The sequence below is a fragment of the Vombatus ursinus genome, unplaced genomic scaffold, assembly GCF_900497805.2.
Source record: "Vombatus ursinus unplaced genomic scaffold, bare-nosed wombat genome assembly UNPS02014779.1, whole genome shotgun sequence".
Taxonomy (NCBI): domain Eukaryota; kingdom Metazoa; phylum Chordata; class Mammalia; order Diprotodontia; family Vombatidae; genus Vombatus; species Vombatus ursinus.
The window spans coordinates 1259414-1274370 of NW_020954557.1; the positions used below are offsets into that span (position 1 = coordinate 1259414).

A 14957-nucleotide genomic window follows, 5' to 3' on the forward strand; every position below is an offset into this window, starting at 1 on the left:
TATACAGTATATGTCTATATATACATACACACATATATTATATATATGTATCTGTACACACACACATACACACACATTTACAGAGTGGTAAAGAACAACAGAGACCAAAGATTATGGAAAGCATTGCAGCAATTAAAATCTCTTGGCTCTGCCAGATTAGGTTGGCAGTGCCCTTCCTTCCACCCTTTCCTCCCCCCTTCTGCAATTCTCCATTTCCCTTATAGTTTTACCCTTGGGTTTGGACTTAAGCAACACCAGTTTGCTAGTGTTAATAAAGATCCCTAGCCTTTGTAAAACAAAGCAAACAAACAAAAATAAGGACCCTCATCCCTGAAGCTTATCTAGGTCTTATCTACCCAGTGGACTGCCTAATGAGTAAAAGTCAGCCAGCCTAGTTAGAACTTTGAGCGTTGATAATAACCGTTTCTTCTCCTGAGACATCTACAAGAATGCCACCCCATACGTTGTCACTAGGACAGCCCAATGTAACTGCTTGTGGCAGCTCCCCTGCTTTTCTTCAGCATCAGTGTTGATCCTAGCCGTGGTACTGACTATTTCTGCACTAGGTGGTACAGTAGATAGAGTGCTGGGCCTGGAATCAGGAAGACCTGAGTTCAAATCTGGACTCAGATACTTATTAGCTGTACCAACAACAACAACAGCAACAAGAAAGGAAGTCTTAGAAGGGAATACTCTTCATACATCATTTTTTGTTTGTTTTGATAAATATTTATTGTTCACTTGTATCTAACTCTTTGTGACCCCATTTGAGGTTTTATTGGCTAAGATACTGGAGTGGTTTGCCATTTCCTTCTCCAGCTTATGAAACTGAGGCAAACAGGGTTAAGCGATTTGCCCAGGGTCACACAGCTAGTAAGTGTCTGAGGCCAGGTTTGAACTCGGAGGAGTTTTTCTGAGATCCAGCACTCTGTCCACTGTGCCACCTATCTGAGTGTGTGTGTGTGTGTGTGTGTTCGTGTGTCTGTGTCTGTGCATCTGTCTGATTTGTCTTTATGTGTACCTGGAGAAAACTAGTTCACCTTCGCCAGAGCATAGACATTCTTCCTTCATAGTACATCTGCACTGGCTGGTCCCCATTTCTGGAATGCTCTCTCTCTGTCTTCATCTCTTACCTTCCTTGCTTTCCTTCAAGTCCAGTTAAAATCCCATTTTCTATAAGATACTTTTCCTGTTCCCTTTGAAACTGGTGCCTTCCCTTTGTTATCTCCCATGTGTTCTCTATGTAACATGTTTGATTTATTTGTTTGAATGTTGTCTCTCCCATTAGATGACGAGCTCTGTGAAGAGCAGGGACTGTCTTTTGCTTTCTTTGTATCCCCCAGAATTTAGTGCTGTGCCTGACATAGTAGGTGCTTAATAAATGCTTATTGACTTGACTTTCTGTGCCATAAGGTTGCCAATGTTTCCAAAATAGCTGCTTATTGGCGACCTTCCCTAGTGATGCCTGCACTAACTATAAGCCTTTACTGAACATCTCCACATTTCCACGTCTGGTTCTCCCTTTCTCTGGCTCTTCCTTGCTGTCCTTGGCTCCATCAATATTTTCAGGATTCTGACAAAAAGAAGCACCTTTTCTCCTCCTCCCACCTTTTTTGCTATGCTTTTTCTACCTGAGACAGAGTCTTGAATTTCAAAAGTACACGAAAGACTTCTATTCTCCATTGTAAAGAAGGTTCCCAGAACTGTGTTTGAGACACGATAATCAGGTAGGTGGTGTAGTGGATAGAGTGCTGGGTCTGGAGTCAGGAAGATTCATCTCTCTGAGTTAAAATCTGGCCTCAGACTCTTACTAACTGTATGACCCTGGGCAAGTCACTTAATCCCACTTGCCTCAGTTTCCTCATCTGTAAAATAAACTGGAGAAGGAAATGGCAAACCACTCCAGTATCTTTGCCCAAAAAAACCCCAAATGGGGTCATGAAGTGTCAGACATGACTGAAAAGGGACTGAATGACAAAATAGATAGTAAGTATCCAAAGCAGGCTTTGAACCCAAATCTTCCAGACTCCAACTCCAGCCCACCACCAACTTGTGTTGGAGCAAATCCTGACTCGCCATAGAAAACCAAACTTTGTGTCATTTAAAATGTTTTTTAAAAACATCACTCATGGAGCAGCTAGGTGGTGCAGTGGATAGAGCACTGGCCCTGGATTTAGGAGGACCTGAGTTCAAATGTGACCTCAAACACATAACACTTACTAGCTGTGTGACCCTGGGCAAGTCACTTAACCCCATTGCCTAGCCCCCCCCCCCCCAAAATCACTCATTCCAGATTTCCCTATTTTTCAGATTTATTCTCTTCCTAGAGAAAATTATTTGAGAACACACACACTAACACATGCAAAATACGTGAGAGAAGATGGAGGCACATACCTATTCACTCTTGGCCAGGTCCTTGGGCTTCCAAGAATTAAGAAACATTGGACATCATGTTATAAATCTTCCCCCTTTATAGGAGTGGACTTTCTATCTCTGTATTTTGAGTGTGCAGAGTGCGTAAGGGATGAATTTGAATACTTATCCGTGGTTGCCCACTCTTTGCTGAACAAGGGGGCAGGATAGACATCTGATTGTGACCTGAACATAGATTTTTGAGTTGGAAAGGATCCTAAATGGCAACTGGTACAACCTTCTCATTGGATAGATGAAGAAACTGAGGCCTAGAGAGGTTAAGTGTTTTGCTTAAGGTCATATAGTAGCTGGCAGACTTAGGTTCTTGACCCAGGTCTTTCAAATCCAAATCACTGCTCTTTCCAACTTGCTGCATCGCCCTTGATTTCTGGCCACTGACTCACAAGTATGGAAAGGAGTATATGCCTGCCATGCAGACTCAAAGCTGACAGCAACTGAAGGGAGAAGAGGTATGCTCTCCCTGCCAATTCAAATAAAGCTTTACACCATCTTTGGCATGGGTAATGTAAGCTGCTAACTCACATCCTACAGCAAACTTCAGCATCATGGAACCTATAATGCCAGAGGAATAAATTTTCTATGGATCCTGAGCAAATGAGCTGATGTCACTGTAGTTCTCCCCAAGTCCTTGCATGATTTGAAGGTGAAGAAAAGTTGCAAAAATGACATAATCACATATTATAAGATAACAGCAGGAAAAAGTTTTATTAGAGAACAAAACTATGACATAAACCAAGATACACAGAAAAGCACTGAATTTACATTCACAAATACTTTGTTGTCCAAAGTCAAAAGGGAAGTTCCAAAACAACACTTTCTTTACCAAATATGTGTGCTTAAATCTGTGGAAAATTTTGTTCTTTTTTTTTTTTTAGGTGAGATACCTGTGAGTTTTACTGTCAGAGAGACATCTGTATTTTACTTCACAGCTCAGCATTTTCGAGGCTGTTGAATAATGTAGATTCTTTTTGGTGGGACAGTCTTTTCCAGGCCAGGTCTTGGCTTCCGATGAGCCACTTGGAGTGCAGCTGGAAATTTATGACTGATCTATAAACAAAAAGAACAAAAATTGATAAATATTTATTGTTCAGTTGTGTGCAACTCTTTGGAACAAAGAGCACAAAAAAGAACAAAAGGAACAAAAGAAAAATGAAATGAAAGAATGATCAGTACTGAGCTTTTCTATACCTTGGTCTTGGAAGAAAACTTTTTTGACCATAAAATGTTAAAACAGTAGAAAGCCGTCAGGTCACATGAACCGGCTCTGTTGAGCTTGACTGCATTCTCAGTAACTTCTCCTTGAGCCCATACCCCTTACAAGGGCTAGAGTATGTAAAAGTCTGGTTCTTCCCCATGACCTCTACCCCCATGTTACTTTTCTTAAAGACACAGATGACCAGTCATGCCAGAAATGAGTCACTTGCAGCATTAAAAAACATTATTGTAGTAACTTTGTGGCTGTGAGTCTTTATCTTTGAAAAGGGATGTGAAAACAGAAAAGAATTCTGAGAAGAAAAACCAGAATGGTGAGGATCTCTGAAGAAAGGTTAAGATAGTTTAGGTTATATAGTTAATGAAGAGGAAGTCAAAGGATAATTTAATAACTTAAGCATAAAGAAAATAACCATAAGAAGCTTGGTGGCCATCTCGAATAAAGAAAGAACTACAGGAAATGAGCTTGAGTGATAGTAACAAATTTAGGACAAAGAACTAGTTGGCAGTAGGAAATTCAACACTGGATCAACTAAGGGATATCACAGAATTTCCATCTTTAAAAATAGGATGTACCACCAATGGTGCCAAATAATTTAGATCAGCAGTTCTCCAACTTTTTGGTCTAAGGATCCCTTTATACTCTTAAAAACAATGGAAGATTCCCTCAAAAAGTTTTTTATTTTTGTGGGTTTATATCCATTGATACTTATCACATTAGAAATTAAAATATCTTATTATTATTATGAAAACAGTTTTGACCTCCTGAAGCTCCTGAAAGGGTCCCGGGGACCCCCAGTGCTTCCTGGAGCACACTTTGAGAACATTTCGAATTTAGGTGAAATTTTCTCTATTTATAAGAGCTATTTATTAAGAGACAATGTGGTATGGTAGAAAGAGCTCCAGACCTGGGGTCAAGTGAAATGGATTAAAATCCCACCTTTGGATACTTACTTCCTGTGTCACTTTGGACAAGTCACTTAACCCCAATGGCCTCAGTTTCCTCATCTGTAAAAAGAAGAGGTTCTACTAGATGGCTGTTGAGATCCTCCTAACTAGATCTATGACTTTGGAAGGAACCTTAAAGGTTACTTAGTCTAATCCTTCTTACAGCCTAGAGAACTTGGGTTAGAGCTCAGCTCTCCAGGTTCTTTTCAGTTGTAGGATTCCAAGCACCATAAATAAAATATTAATGGTGCCTAAGGGTACCTTCATCTCCCAGAAAGTAAGACATTCTCTAAATCTCAGGAAATTTCTATGGTAATCTTTATTGTAGAATTCCAAGTTGAAGAGGAAGGGGAGAAAAACTATTCTTTTTGGCTCTCAGTATTAAACTGCTTTGGAACCAAACCTTGAGAAGTTGTCTGGTGTATTTTGGGCCATTCAAAGTCATTGCAAACATATGGGTATCCTATCTCCTGGTGAATGTTTTTGTTTTTGGTTCTTGGCACACAGAGTTCTCTATCCTGGGAACTCAACTCAGAAAAAAAAAATAGTTTCCTCCCATTCTTAACAAATAAATCCCAAAGGACAAGTCCTTGCTGAATGTCAGCAGAATGGTTTTAATGCAACTGAGGGAAAAGCTGTGAATTTCTAGGACCTCTTGGCTTCCTTAAGGGGAAAAAAATCAAGACCAGCATTTTCATTATTCCAGTTGGGATCAATTATTATCAGAATAGTAATGTAATACCAGAGACTTGGAGTAACCTTAAGAAGTCACCTACTTTGGTTCACTCAGTGGCTAGGCTGAATGGTGTCTCTGCCATCAGAAATCCCTTTTGAATTAAATTTATATGGGGTTCAAGGAGTTATAAATAGGGAGACAATTCGACAGGTTATTCATCAGAAGCTTAGGTCCAACTTTTTTTTTTTTGGTCCAGATCTGTGACCTCATCAGTTTAAGGAGATCCAGGTATGAAAACTCCTTTCTCCAAGGTAGATTATCTACTCCACATTAATTAATAGCCTTAGAAAATTGCCTGAGAGGTAAAGTAATTTGGCCAGGGTCTCACAGCCAATGTCCATACTTGATCCCAGGTCTTCCTGATTATGAGGCTGACTCCCTATCACCAGACTGCCAAGGTCCAACTTGAGGTTAACAAAATTATTTTTAAAACAAACAAACCCCAAACCACACTTATGTAACTGAAATCTGGGCAGTTAGCCAGAGGGGAGGTGGTGCAACATGCAAGGGCTGAAAAAGAAAAAGGACCACAGGTAATATCATATGTAATTGTGGAGTTGGAAAAGGAGAAAGGAGGTGAGAGCTGACAGTTGGAAAGACAAAGAAGGAAAGAAGTGGAAAAAACACAATTTGGAAGCACATATTGTTTAATATCATCATAATAATTATTTTCCATTTGTTAAGCCCCAGTGTTATTTGGGAAACCTGTAAACTGGTAGGGATGGTTAAGTAGCTAAGGAAATGTTATTATAACACTATTCTACCCCTTATCTAGTGTGGAGCTTGCTCACTGTAAAAGCCAGGAGGCTGAGTCAGCTTCCTTGTGCCTCTATCAAGACAACAATATGACCTAATAGAGTTTGGAAAAAAGAAAAAAAAATCATTGGGTGTCAGAAGGAAGTGGAAATAGCTTCAGTTAGGAAAATAGTTTAATAGTCCTGAGCAGGTTTGCTAAGCTGAAGGATTTTTAATGCCAGATCTCCACTGGAAGGGGCACAGCAGGCTTCAGTGTTCCCTGTGCTATTTCCCACCTCATCTCCATTTTGGAATTGCTTGGAGGAGTCCAAGAAGAAGCTCAGGCTAGAACTAAATTGAATATAAATTAAGAAAACTATTATGAAGTAGTAAACAACAAGAGGGATAGGTTCAGAGAAACCTTAGAAAACTTGTATGATCTGATGCAGAATGAAGTGAGCAGAACCAGGAGAAAGAGTTTTACATTCATAACAATGTTAAAAGAAAAACCTTATTTTGAAAGGCTTAAGAACCCTGGTCAATGTAATGATCAACCAAAATTCCAGAGGACAAACGGTGAAACATGCTACCATCCTCCTGACACAGAGATGATAGATTCAAGATGGAGGATGAGACATAGGGCCCTTGACATGGCCAATGTGAGAATTTGTTTTGCTTAACTATGCACATTTGTTATAAGGGTCTTTTTCTTCCCACTTTTTTCAGTGGAAGTGGAGGGTGGAGGGAGAAAAAAATAAATATTTGATAAAAAAAAATAGAAGTCCAAAAAACAGATTAAAAAAATTTTTTTAAAGAACATAAATTAAAATGACCTACAAATGTGTTGGCAGAATGGAGCAGAGGCCAGAGAAGATCTATTTATTAAAGGCTGACTTAACAATAAGTACAGAGAATTTATGAACACATAACTCACAGAGAAAAAGGGTGTGTGTGTGTGTGTGTGTGTGTGTGTGTGTGTGTAGGCAGGATGTGTTTTTCAGCTGGTATTTGGCATCTAAACTTGTGGGAGCTCTGGATTTTTCATTATTACTCCTTGCAGAATAATAGCATTATTGGCAATTAAGGGTTTTTTTTCCTTCCCTGCCTGGGCTTAAGGTAAGACAATCTTGATTTTGGCAGCTAAGTTTATAAAGCAGAGATATACTTTTGACTCTACATGAAAAAGGAGTTCATGGTCAGAACTAAATGGATACCATTCAGCCTCTATGACAGGGGGGAATAGTATTGAAGTTTTAAAGTAAATCAATAGAAATTTTTTCAAAAATCAGAGTATGCCTGCATTTGAGGCTTAATAGTCTTAAACACATTAATAGAGAGCTTTAAGATTTATGGTTGCAGACAATGAGAGGCAGTCTCAGAGTTAGGAAGACCTAGGTTCAAATCTAACTCTGATACATGCTGTCTGGGTAACCAGGGTGCATCACTGAGTCCCTCAGTGCTCCTGGCAACTCTAAAACTAAGCTGCAAGCCAGCTTCAGAATCTGCTGTGGGAGAGGGAGTTTTCTCATGGGTAGCACCCTCCAATAAAGAAATCTAGGCCTAGGAAGAAACAAAACAAAATAAACAGCACAAAAATCCTCCAAAGGTTTTGGGGGAGAAAAAGCCTTTTGTAAGCCTCAAAGTGTTAGAAACATATGAACTATTGACCTAACCCTGTGTTTGGCTGTGTTTCGTGCGAGTGAGGTTGGGACCCATGATTTTATCCAGGTTGAAAATTCACAGTAAGGCACCTCCCTCCAGAGATGTAGCTCAGCAACACTTTTATAATGAATGGTCTTAGTTGCCCGGAGGCACCAAGAGGCTACGTTGTTTGGGGTAGCACTTGAACTCAGGTTTTCCTGCCTCCAAAGCTATGCGACCTCTCTGTTTATAACTAGCCTGTTCAAAGAGAAAATCGAAAAGAATAAAATTCTTTCTGGCTTTGGTTGTGAAAGCTGCTTTTGAGGTGTGGAGACCAGCACGGCTCTCCCCTTTTGAGCCCACATTTGGATGATAGTACCAGACAGCTCTTTCTTCCTACTCTTCTTTACAGGATGTTAACTTCAAAGTCTATAGTCGGCACTTCAATTTCCATACACGGTTAAGCAAAGTGCTTACAACAAAACATCCAGACAGAGTCAGTGAAACTCAAAGATACTCCCACGACAGGACCCTCACCTATAAGACAACAGAAAGCTTTCTCTTGAGAGCCTTCTGCCAATTCCATCTTACAAAGGACTCGCTGACCTTGCTGGTAACTTGGAAAATGGACACAACTTTAACCTTGATTCCACCCACAACCCTATATATGCCCAGAATGTATCTAACACTCTTTCTTTCTTTAAAAAAAATAAATTTGTTTATTTTTAACATCTTTAAAAAAAATTTTTGAGTTCTGAATTCTCTCCCCATCCATTGAGAAGTCAAGCAATATAATATCAATTATATAACACATTTAATTTCAAAGTAGATTGTTTAGGGTCATAGATCTAGAGGAAACTTTGGGGTCCCTTCATTTTACACAGGTGAAAAACTCATGAAGATTAAATGACCTGCCCAAGGTCACAGAAGTGGTGAGATTTAAACCCACACCTTCTGATTCTAGAATTAGTGTTCTTTCCAGCTGCTCCTGTCAATCACAAACAAGCTATTGAGTTAACAGATCAGGTATTATTATGCTCAGAATCTGATTCATGTTTTTATTTTCTTTAATAGATGAGGACCAGAGAATTTAGATGAGTTTTTCAAGGCAAAACAATAACAATAGCTAGCATTTCTATCATGTTTTAAGGATTGCAAAACACTTTACAAATATTATCTCATTTGATCCTGATCACCCTGTGAGGAAGGTGCTATTATCCCCATTTTTGCCAATGAGGAAACCAAGGCAGAAAGATGATAAATGTCTTACTCAGAATCACACAAGTGTCTAAGGCTAAATTTGAACTCAAGTCTCCTTGATTCCAGGTGTAGCCTGGATGTGCCACCTAGCATACAACTGGTAAATGAGGGAGATGGATTTAATTTCTAGACCAGTCATATACATACTCTCTGCCTAAAGAGATACATCGTCATTGTTGCTCATTCGTATCCAACTCTTTGTGACCCCATTTGGGGTTTTCTTGGCAAAGATACTGGAGTGGTTTGTCATTTCCTTTTCCAACTCATTTTACAGATGAGGAAACTGAGGCAAACAGGGTTAAGTGACTTGCCCATGGTCACAGAACTAGTAAGTGTCAGGCCAGATTTGAACTCACAAAGATGAATCTTCCTAAGTCCAAGCCTGGCACTCTACCCATTGTACCACCTAGCTGCTTAGGTATGAAGATATAACTAATTCTAAAGGCTGGGAGATAAAGTCATACAATCAAATGGCTAGAGACATGATTTAGGATTCCTCTCTTCATGAATCTGGATTCCTCGCTTCATGGTACTAGTTGCTTCCTACTACAAGGGGTGATAGTATAAGTCTACTCCACCCTCATCTTTTAGGGATGTACTGATGATATCCATGAGAAGGTGAAATAAGGTCTGTAAAGTTTATACAGCATGGGGTAGTGGAAAAAATACTATGCACAGAATCAAAGGCTTTACCCCTTACTAGTTAGCTTTACCCCTTACTAGACCACAGAAGAGCAAGTTACTTAACCTGAGACTCAGTTTCCTTATCTACAAAATAGGGATAAACACACTTGTACTATCTAACTGACAAAATCATAGTGTGGAAATACTTTGGGAAACAACACAATAAATATAATAATAAAGTATATCAAGTGTCTCAAAAATAAACAATATTCTAAACAAGCATTTTGGTTGTGTGCATTTTTTGAAAACAATTTGCATTTGTTTATGCTTACAAATGGAAGTGGAGCCAGGGTTTCATAAGTTTAAATCCACAAAAATAAATTGTCACAAGTTTAGATTCACAAATTTGAATGTCATTAATTTAAATTCTGCAAAAAAAAAAACCCTTTCCACCACCCAAATTAAACAAAAAAAGATTTAGAAGGAGCCATTTGGCCTTTTGTTCTTTGCAAAATGAATGGGTCTACAGAGAGTGAGGGTAAGGTCAGTAATTGGGTGAGCATGTGAGGGATTTCTTAAATATGGATATAATTCCAACCTGTATCCAACCCCTTGGCAGAAGTCTTTATAGACTTATTTTGTATGTTATTCCTCACAAATTTAAAATCCTAGGTGAATTTTGGAGTGAGGCTGGTATGATTGAGTACAATAGATTAAATATGTTTATATGATCCTCGTTCCTTCTTTCCAGGAACTCTTAGAAAGGCCTACTGGAATCCTGGGATTCTATGGAACAAAACTTGAAAATGATGCCTTAGATTTAAGTCCTAAAGTAAACATGCAAATGAGCATGAGCACTAGGACTAGGGCTGGAAGAAAGTAAAGCAATGGAAAAGGAATAATCTTAATGATGATCAGAAATATAACTCACTGCTCTGGATTGCCTTTCTTCAAGTACATTTAATGACAATCAATGCGGAAAAGCTAGTAACAGTAGTTCTAGAGGCTGACAAGGGCAGCCTTATATAGATAGAGTGTCAGGCATGGAGTTAGAAAGACTCATCTTCCTGAGTTAGGCACTGGCTAGCTGCATTACCCTGGACAAGTCACTTAACTCTGTTTGCCTCAGTTTCCTCATCTGTAAAGTGAGCTGGAGAAGGAAATGGCAAACCGCTCCACTATCTTTGCCAAGAAAACCCCAAATGGGATCAGGAAGAGTCAGACACAACTGGAAATGACCGAACAAAGATGCTGATAAAAGACTTTTATGTGTTGTCTTCCCCCATTAGAATGTAAGCTCCTTGAGAGCAGGGACTTTCTTCTTGTCTTCGTATTCCTAGCACTTAGAAGCAAGTGCTTAATAAATGCTTGATTGTTTAATAAATGTGTGACTGCTTTACATGCATTATCTAATTTGAGTTTTGTAAACAACACTGTAAGTATTATAGAAATTATTATCCTAATTTTACAGATGAAGAAACTAAGGCTTAGAAAGTTTAAATGGCTTTCTCTTGGTCACACAGCTGGTTAGTTTCAGAGGCAGAATCTGAATCCAGGTCTTTCTGACTGCCCTGAATCCACTGCACCACGCTAAAAAGACAGTCAGTGAGCAGAGAAAAGGAAGCATGATCAGAAGTGGAAATAAAGGCTATGTTGCTTACACAGGACCTGTGCAACTCTGTGCTACTGGGAAAGGAATGAGGAATGTGTGACATGGCAAATAAGAATAATTGCTGTCTTAAAATATTTGAAGGGCTGTGGTACAGAAGAGGGAGTCGGCTTATTTTGCTCCAGAGAGCAGGACCAGAAACAATGGGTGGAAATTGCCGAAAGGCAGATTTCCAATTGATAGAAGGATATACCGGCTCTCACTTGGAGTGGTCCAAAAGTAGAATGGATTATATTACAATCACTAAAGTGACTGGGCACTTGATGACCAATCACCATTCCTCTCTTTGTTACAAGAGAGATTCCTGATCAGGTTTAGGTTGCACCAGATGACCTCTGAAGACCCGCACAGCTTAGAAATTCAGTGGTTCTATTTGAGGGATCTGAATGAGTTGTCAGAATTGGAAGGCTGTTCTTTGTATCCACAGCCTATGTTTTTCTCCTTTTAATATTCCAGATGGTGTTAGCACATTTTCATTTTACTGATATAGGAAGAAAAAATACCAAATCCAGAACAAAACAAGTGAACAGACCTAGAAATCATAGCCAATAAATAGACAGTGTTACAGAGGGGAGCAGGGAGATGGAGCAGTGGAGGCTCATTTCATTCAATTTGACAGCAGTATCTTGCAGACCTCCTATTTAGGCCTCTTGCCATTGGTTCATGGAAATCATAGTGCTTTTGACAAGGAAGGAGAGCAGAGTTACTATAGGTCTTCCTTGTAATAAGCTTGAGAAGCCTTCTTTAGTTTCTCCCTCTTGGCACATTGAATTGATGACAAATGTAAGAACATCAGGAGATGTTCTCATCAACATCTGGAATATAGTTATTTAGGATTAAAGATTTAGAACAAGAAGGGACCCTAAAAGACCTTAAGTCCAACTCTCTCATTTCATGCATGAGGAAACTGAAGCCTAGAGTGGTCATAGCAACACCATAGCAAGTGGAAGAGCCAGCATTGGAGCCCTGGTCTTCTTACTTTTAGGGTAGCTAGGTGGTGCAGTGGATAGAGCACTGGGCCTAGGAAGACCTGAGTTCAAATCTGACCTCAGATACTTATTAGCTGTGTGACCTTAGGCATGTCACTTAGCACCTTTTGCCTCAGTTTCCTCATCTGGAAAATGACCTGGAGAACAAAACCATTCCAGTATCTTTGCCGAGAAAACTCCAAATGGGGTCACAAAGAGTTGGACATGAGTAAACAACTTGTTACTTCAGTGTCTATGCAATTTCCACTATACACTTTGCAGGAGTGTGGTAAGGAACACTTAACCGCCAACATCTAAAAATATTAATACCAGCTAACATTTATATGGAATTTACCGTGTGCCAGGAATTTGTGCTGAGTGCTTTACAATTATTATCTCATTTGATTATCACAATAACCTTGGGAGATAGGTACCATTATTATCCCCATTTTGCAAATGAGGAAACTGAGGCAAACAGATTAAGTGATTTGCCCAGAGTCATACAGCTAGTCAGCGTCCGAGGCTTCATTCGAACTCAGATCTTGATTGATACCAGGCTCAGCCTCTCTATCTGCTGTGTGCCACTTACCTGTCCATACAAGACTTATTTTGTCAGGTAAGAGTTTGTGAAGGTCCTTGGAGGAACTATAGGATATCAAAATAAGTCCATTGTACAAGCCTCAAATTGACCTGAGCTGGGTCACTCCCCCAATCCAGATCCCCAGATGTCATCCCATCCTCAATCCGCAGCTCAGATTTTCCTTTCTGCAGTGAATTTGGAAAGCAGTTTATGTTGCCAAGAAGATCAGGAGAAAAAAATTGCTTGATTTCTAGGGGGCAAAGAAACTACTTTTTCTTTCTTTTAAAAAAGCCTAATATTCTTAGGAATGAATTTGGGTTGTAGAGGGACAGTTTTGTGAGGTCTGCTGCATGATTTTTTGCTTTTGCTTCCAGTTCTATTTTCAAAGGGATTTATTAAACATCCACCTTTGGAACATTGCTTTGAAAAGTGATATCTCTTAGCCAAAACATTCTGCACTCCATTGTCATTGATGGAGAATGACTTCTTTTCCAAGAGCTGATTCCTTTGTTAGGCATGGCTATCAATTTTGGTGCCTGGAGACAAATAGTGCAAAACATTCTCCAAATCAACTGTTTTGTCTGTTTGTTTGAATACATATTTAGGGGAGGGAAATAAGAGACCTTGGGACACAAGTGCCAATGGACAAAGAAAGGAAATCAGGCAAGGCCAAGTCAGAGCTCATCTGAGGTACAACTAAGAGACAGTATGAGGACCACATGGTAGTTTTCAGTTTTAACTGTCTTACTAAGTAGAGGCTAAACTCAGTTGTTTCTAGATGCTGAAGAAGTATATATGCTATAGGCTTCCTCTAATTTTTGGTGGCCTGGGCAAAAGTCCCAATTGTCCTGTCCTAGTTACGGCTCTGAGGTAAATGTTTTTGTCTCTCTGTGTATATTCCTCACCCATACTTACCTTCTCTAGAGTATCATTCAATATCACCATACTTTGCATTTTAGCAACATTGGCAAGAGCACTGTGAAGACAAAAAAGAAATTTCGTGTGAGATTTTGGCCTCCTTCCTTCCCCCTCTAAAACATTCACGTATGGTATGTGGACTGCATTTTCTACTTTGGCCATGCCTGACACAACTTTCTGCTTTCCAACCTAGCCGGTGCAGTGAAGAGAGAGCATTGGCCCTGGAGTCAGAAGGACTTGAGTTCAAATTCTGACTCAGATATTCACTAGTTGCTTGACTCTAGCCAAATCACTTAACCTCTGTCTGCCTCAGTTTCCTCAACTGTAAAATGGGGATGATAGTACCACCTACCTTGTGATATTGTAAGGATCAAATGAGATATTTGTAAAGTGCTTAGCACAGTGCCTGGCACATAGTAGGTGCTGTATAGATATTCATTTCCTTCCTTCTTTCCATGGCTACAAGGCTCTAGATCTTGGCGGCCAGGTAGCTGGCCAAGCTTTGTAGGCAGAATTTTGGGCCATAGGGCAGTTTGTCATATTACATCCAAGTGTGAGCTGACGGTACAATTTCCTGAGGGAGACCATGCATTTGACATCTGAAGGGCTCATATTTGTTTGCCCAGTCACTAGGATTAAAGACAATGATTTATTGCATTCAGTTATTTATTTACTCTGAAGCACTCTCCATTTTTTTTAAAAGGCAATTTTCCTAGAAAATGTAATGAGAGTTGTTCACCCACGAAAATGCTGCGTTGGAGTGATTAAAGACATTCATTCCAGAAGTGAAGGTAAGCTACTGACATGCTGCTCAGGTTTCCCGACCAATTCCAGCTTGTTAATAATCATCGTTCGTGTAGTTTAGCTGGTAAGGTATATTTCAGTTACCATTTTCTTTCTCATTTCAATATTTCTGTAGCATAAGACAGTATTAATATTGTGCCTCCATCTTCTCGAGGCCCATAGAAAGGAATGATCTGGACCCTGAGAGCAGAGGAATATTCAGACAGCATGGGGTTTCCAAGATACTGAGATTTCTGGGCCTATACAGGAGCCTGTTGGAGTCAGCTGCAACTGAGCTGATGGTTACATTTCCAATGTGAGCATTCATATTTTATAAACTGGCAAGCACTACAAATGGGAGCTTGATTTATTCTCTTATTGATTGTCTAGATTTAAGAAAGTGATGGAGAAAATGTTAATAAGGCATATTAGATTTAAAGGTGTGTCCTG

General features: G+C 39.5%; 1 protein-coding gene across 1 annotated transcript in view; it reads right to left on the reverse strand.

Moving 5' to 3' along the window:
- Positions 1-3111: 3111 nt before the first annotated feature.
- Positions 3112-14957, reverse strand: part of LOC114045644 (death-associated protein-like 1) — a 35340-nt gene continuing 23494 nt past the window's right edge. Inside the window, exons 3-4 of the mRNA XM_027865709.1 lie at positions 13722-13782; positions 3112-3480 (exon numbers count right to left, since the gene is read on the reverse strand). Of these exons, the coding sequence (XP_027721510.1) occupies positions 3364-3480; positions 13722-13782 (178 nt within the window). The 3' untranslated portion in view covers positions 3112-3363. The remainder of the gene's footprint in view (positions 3481-13721; positions 13783-14957) is intronic.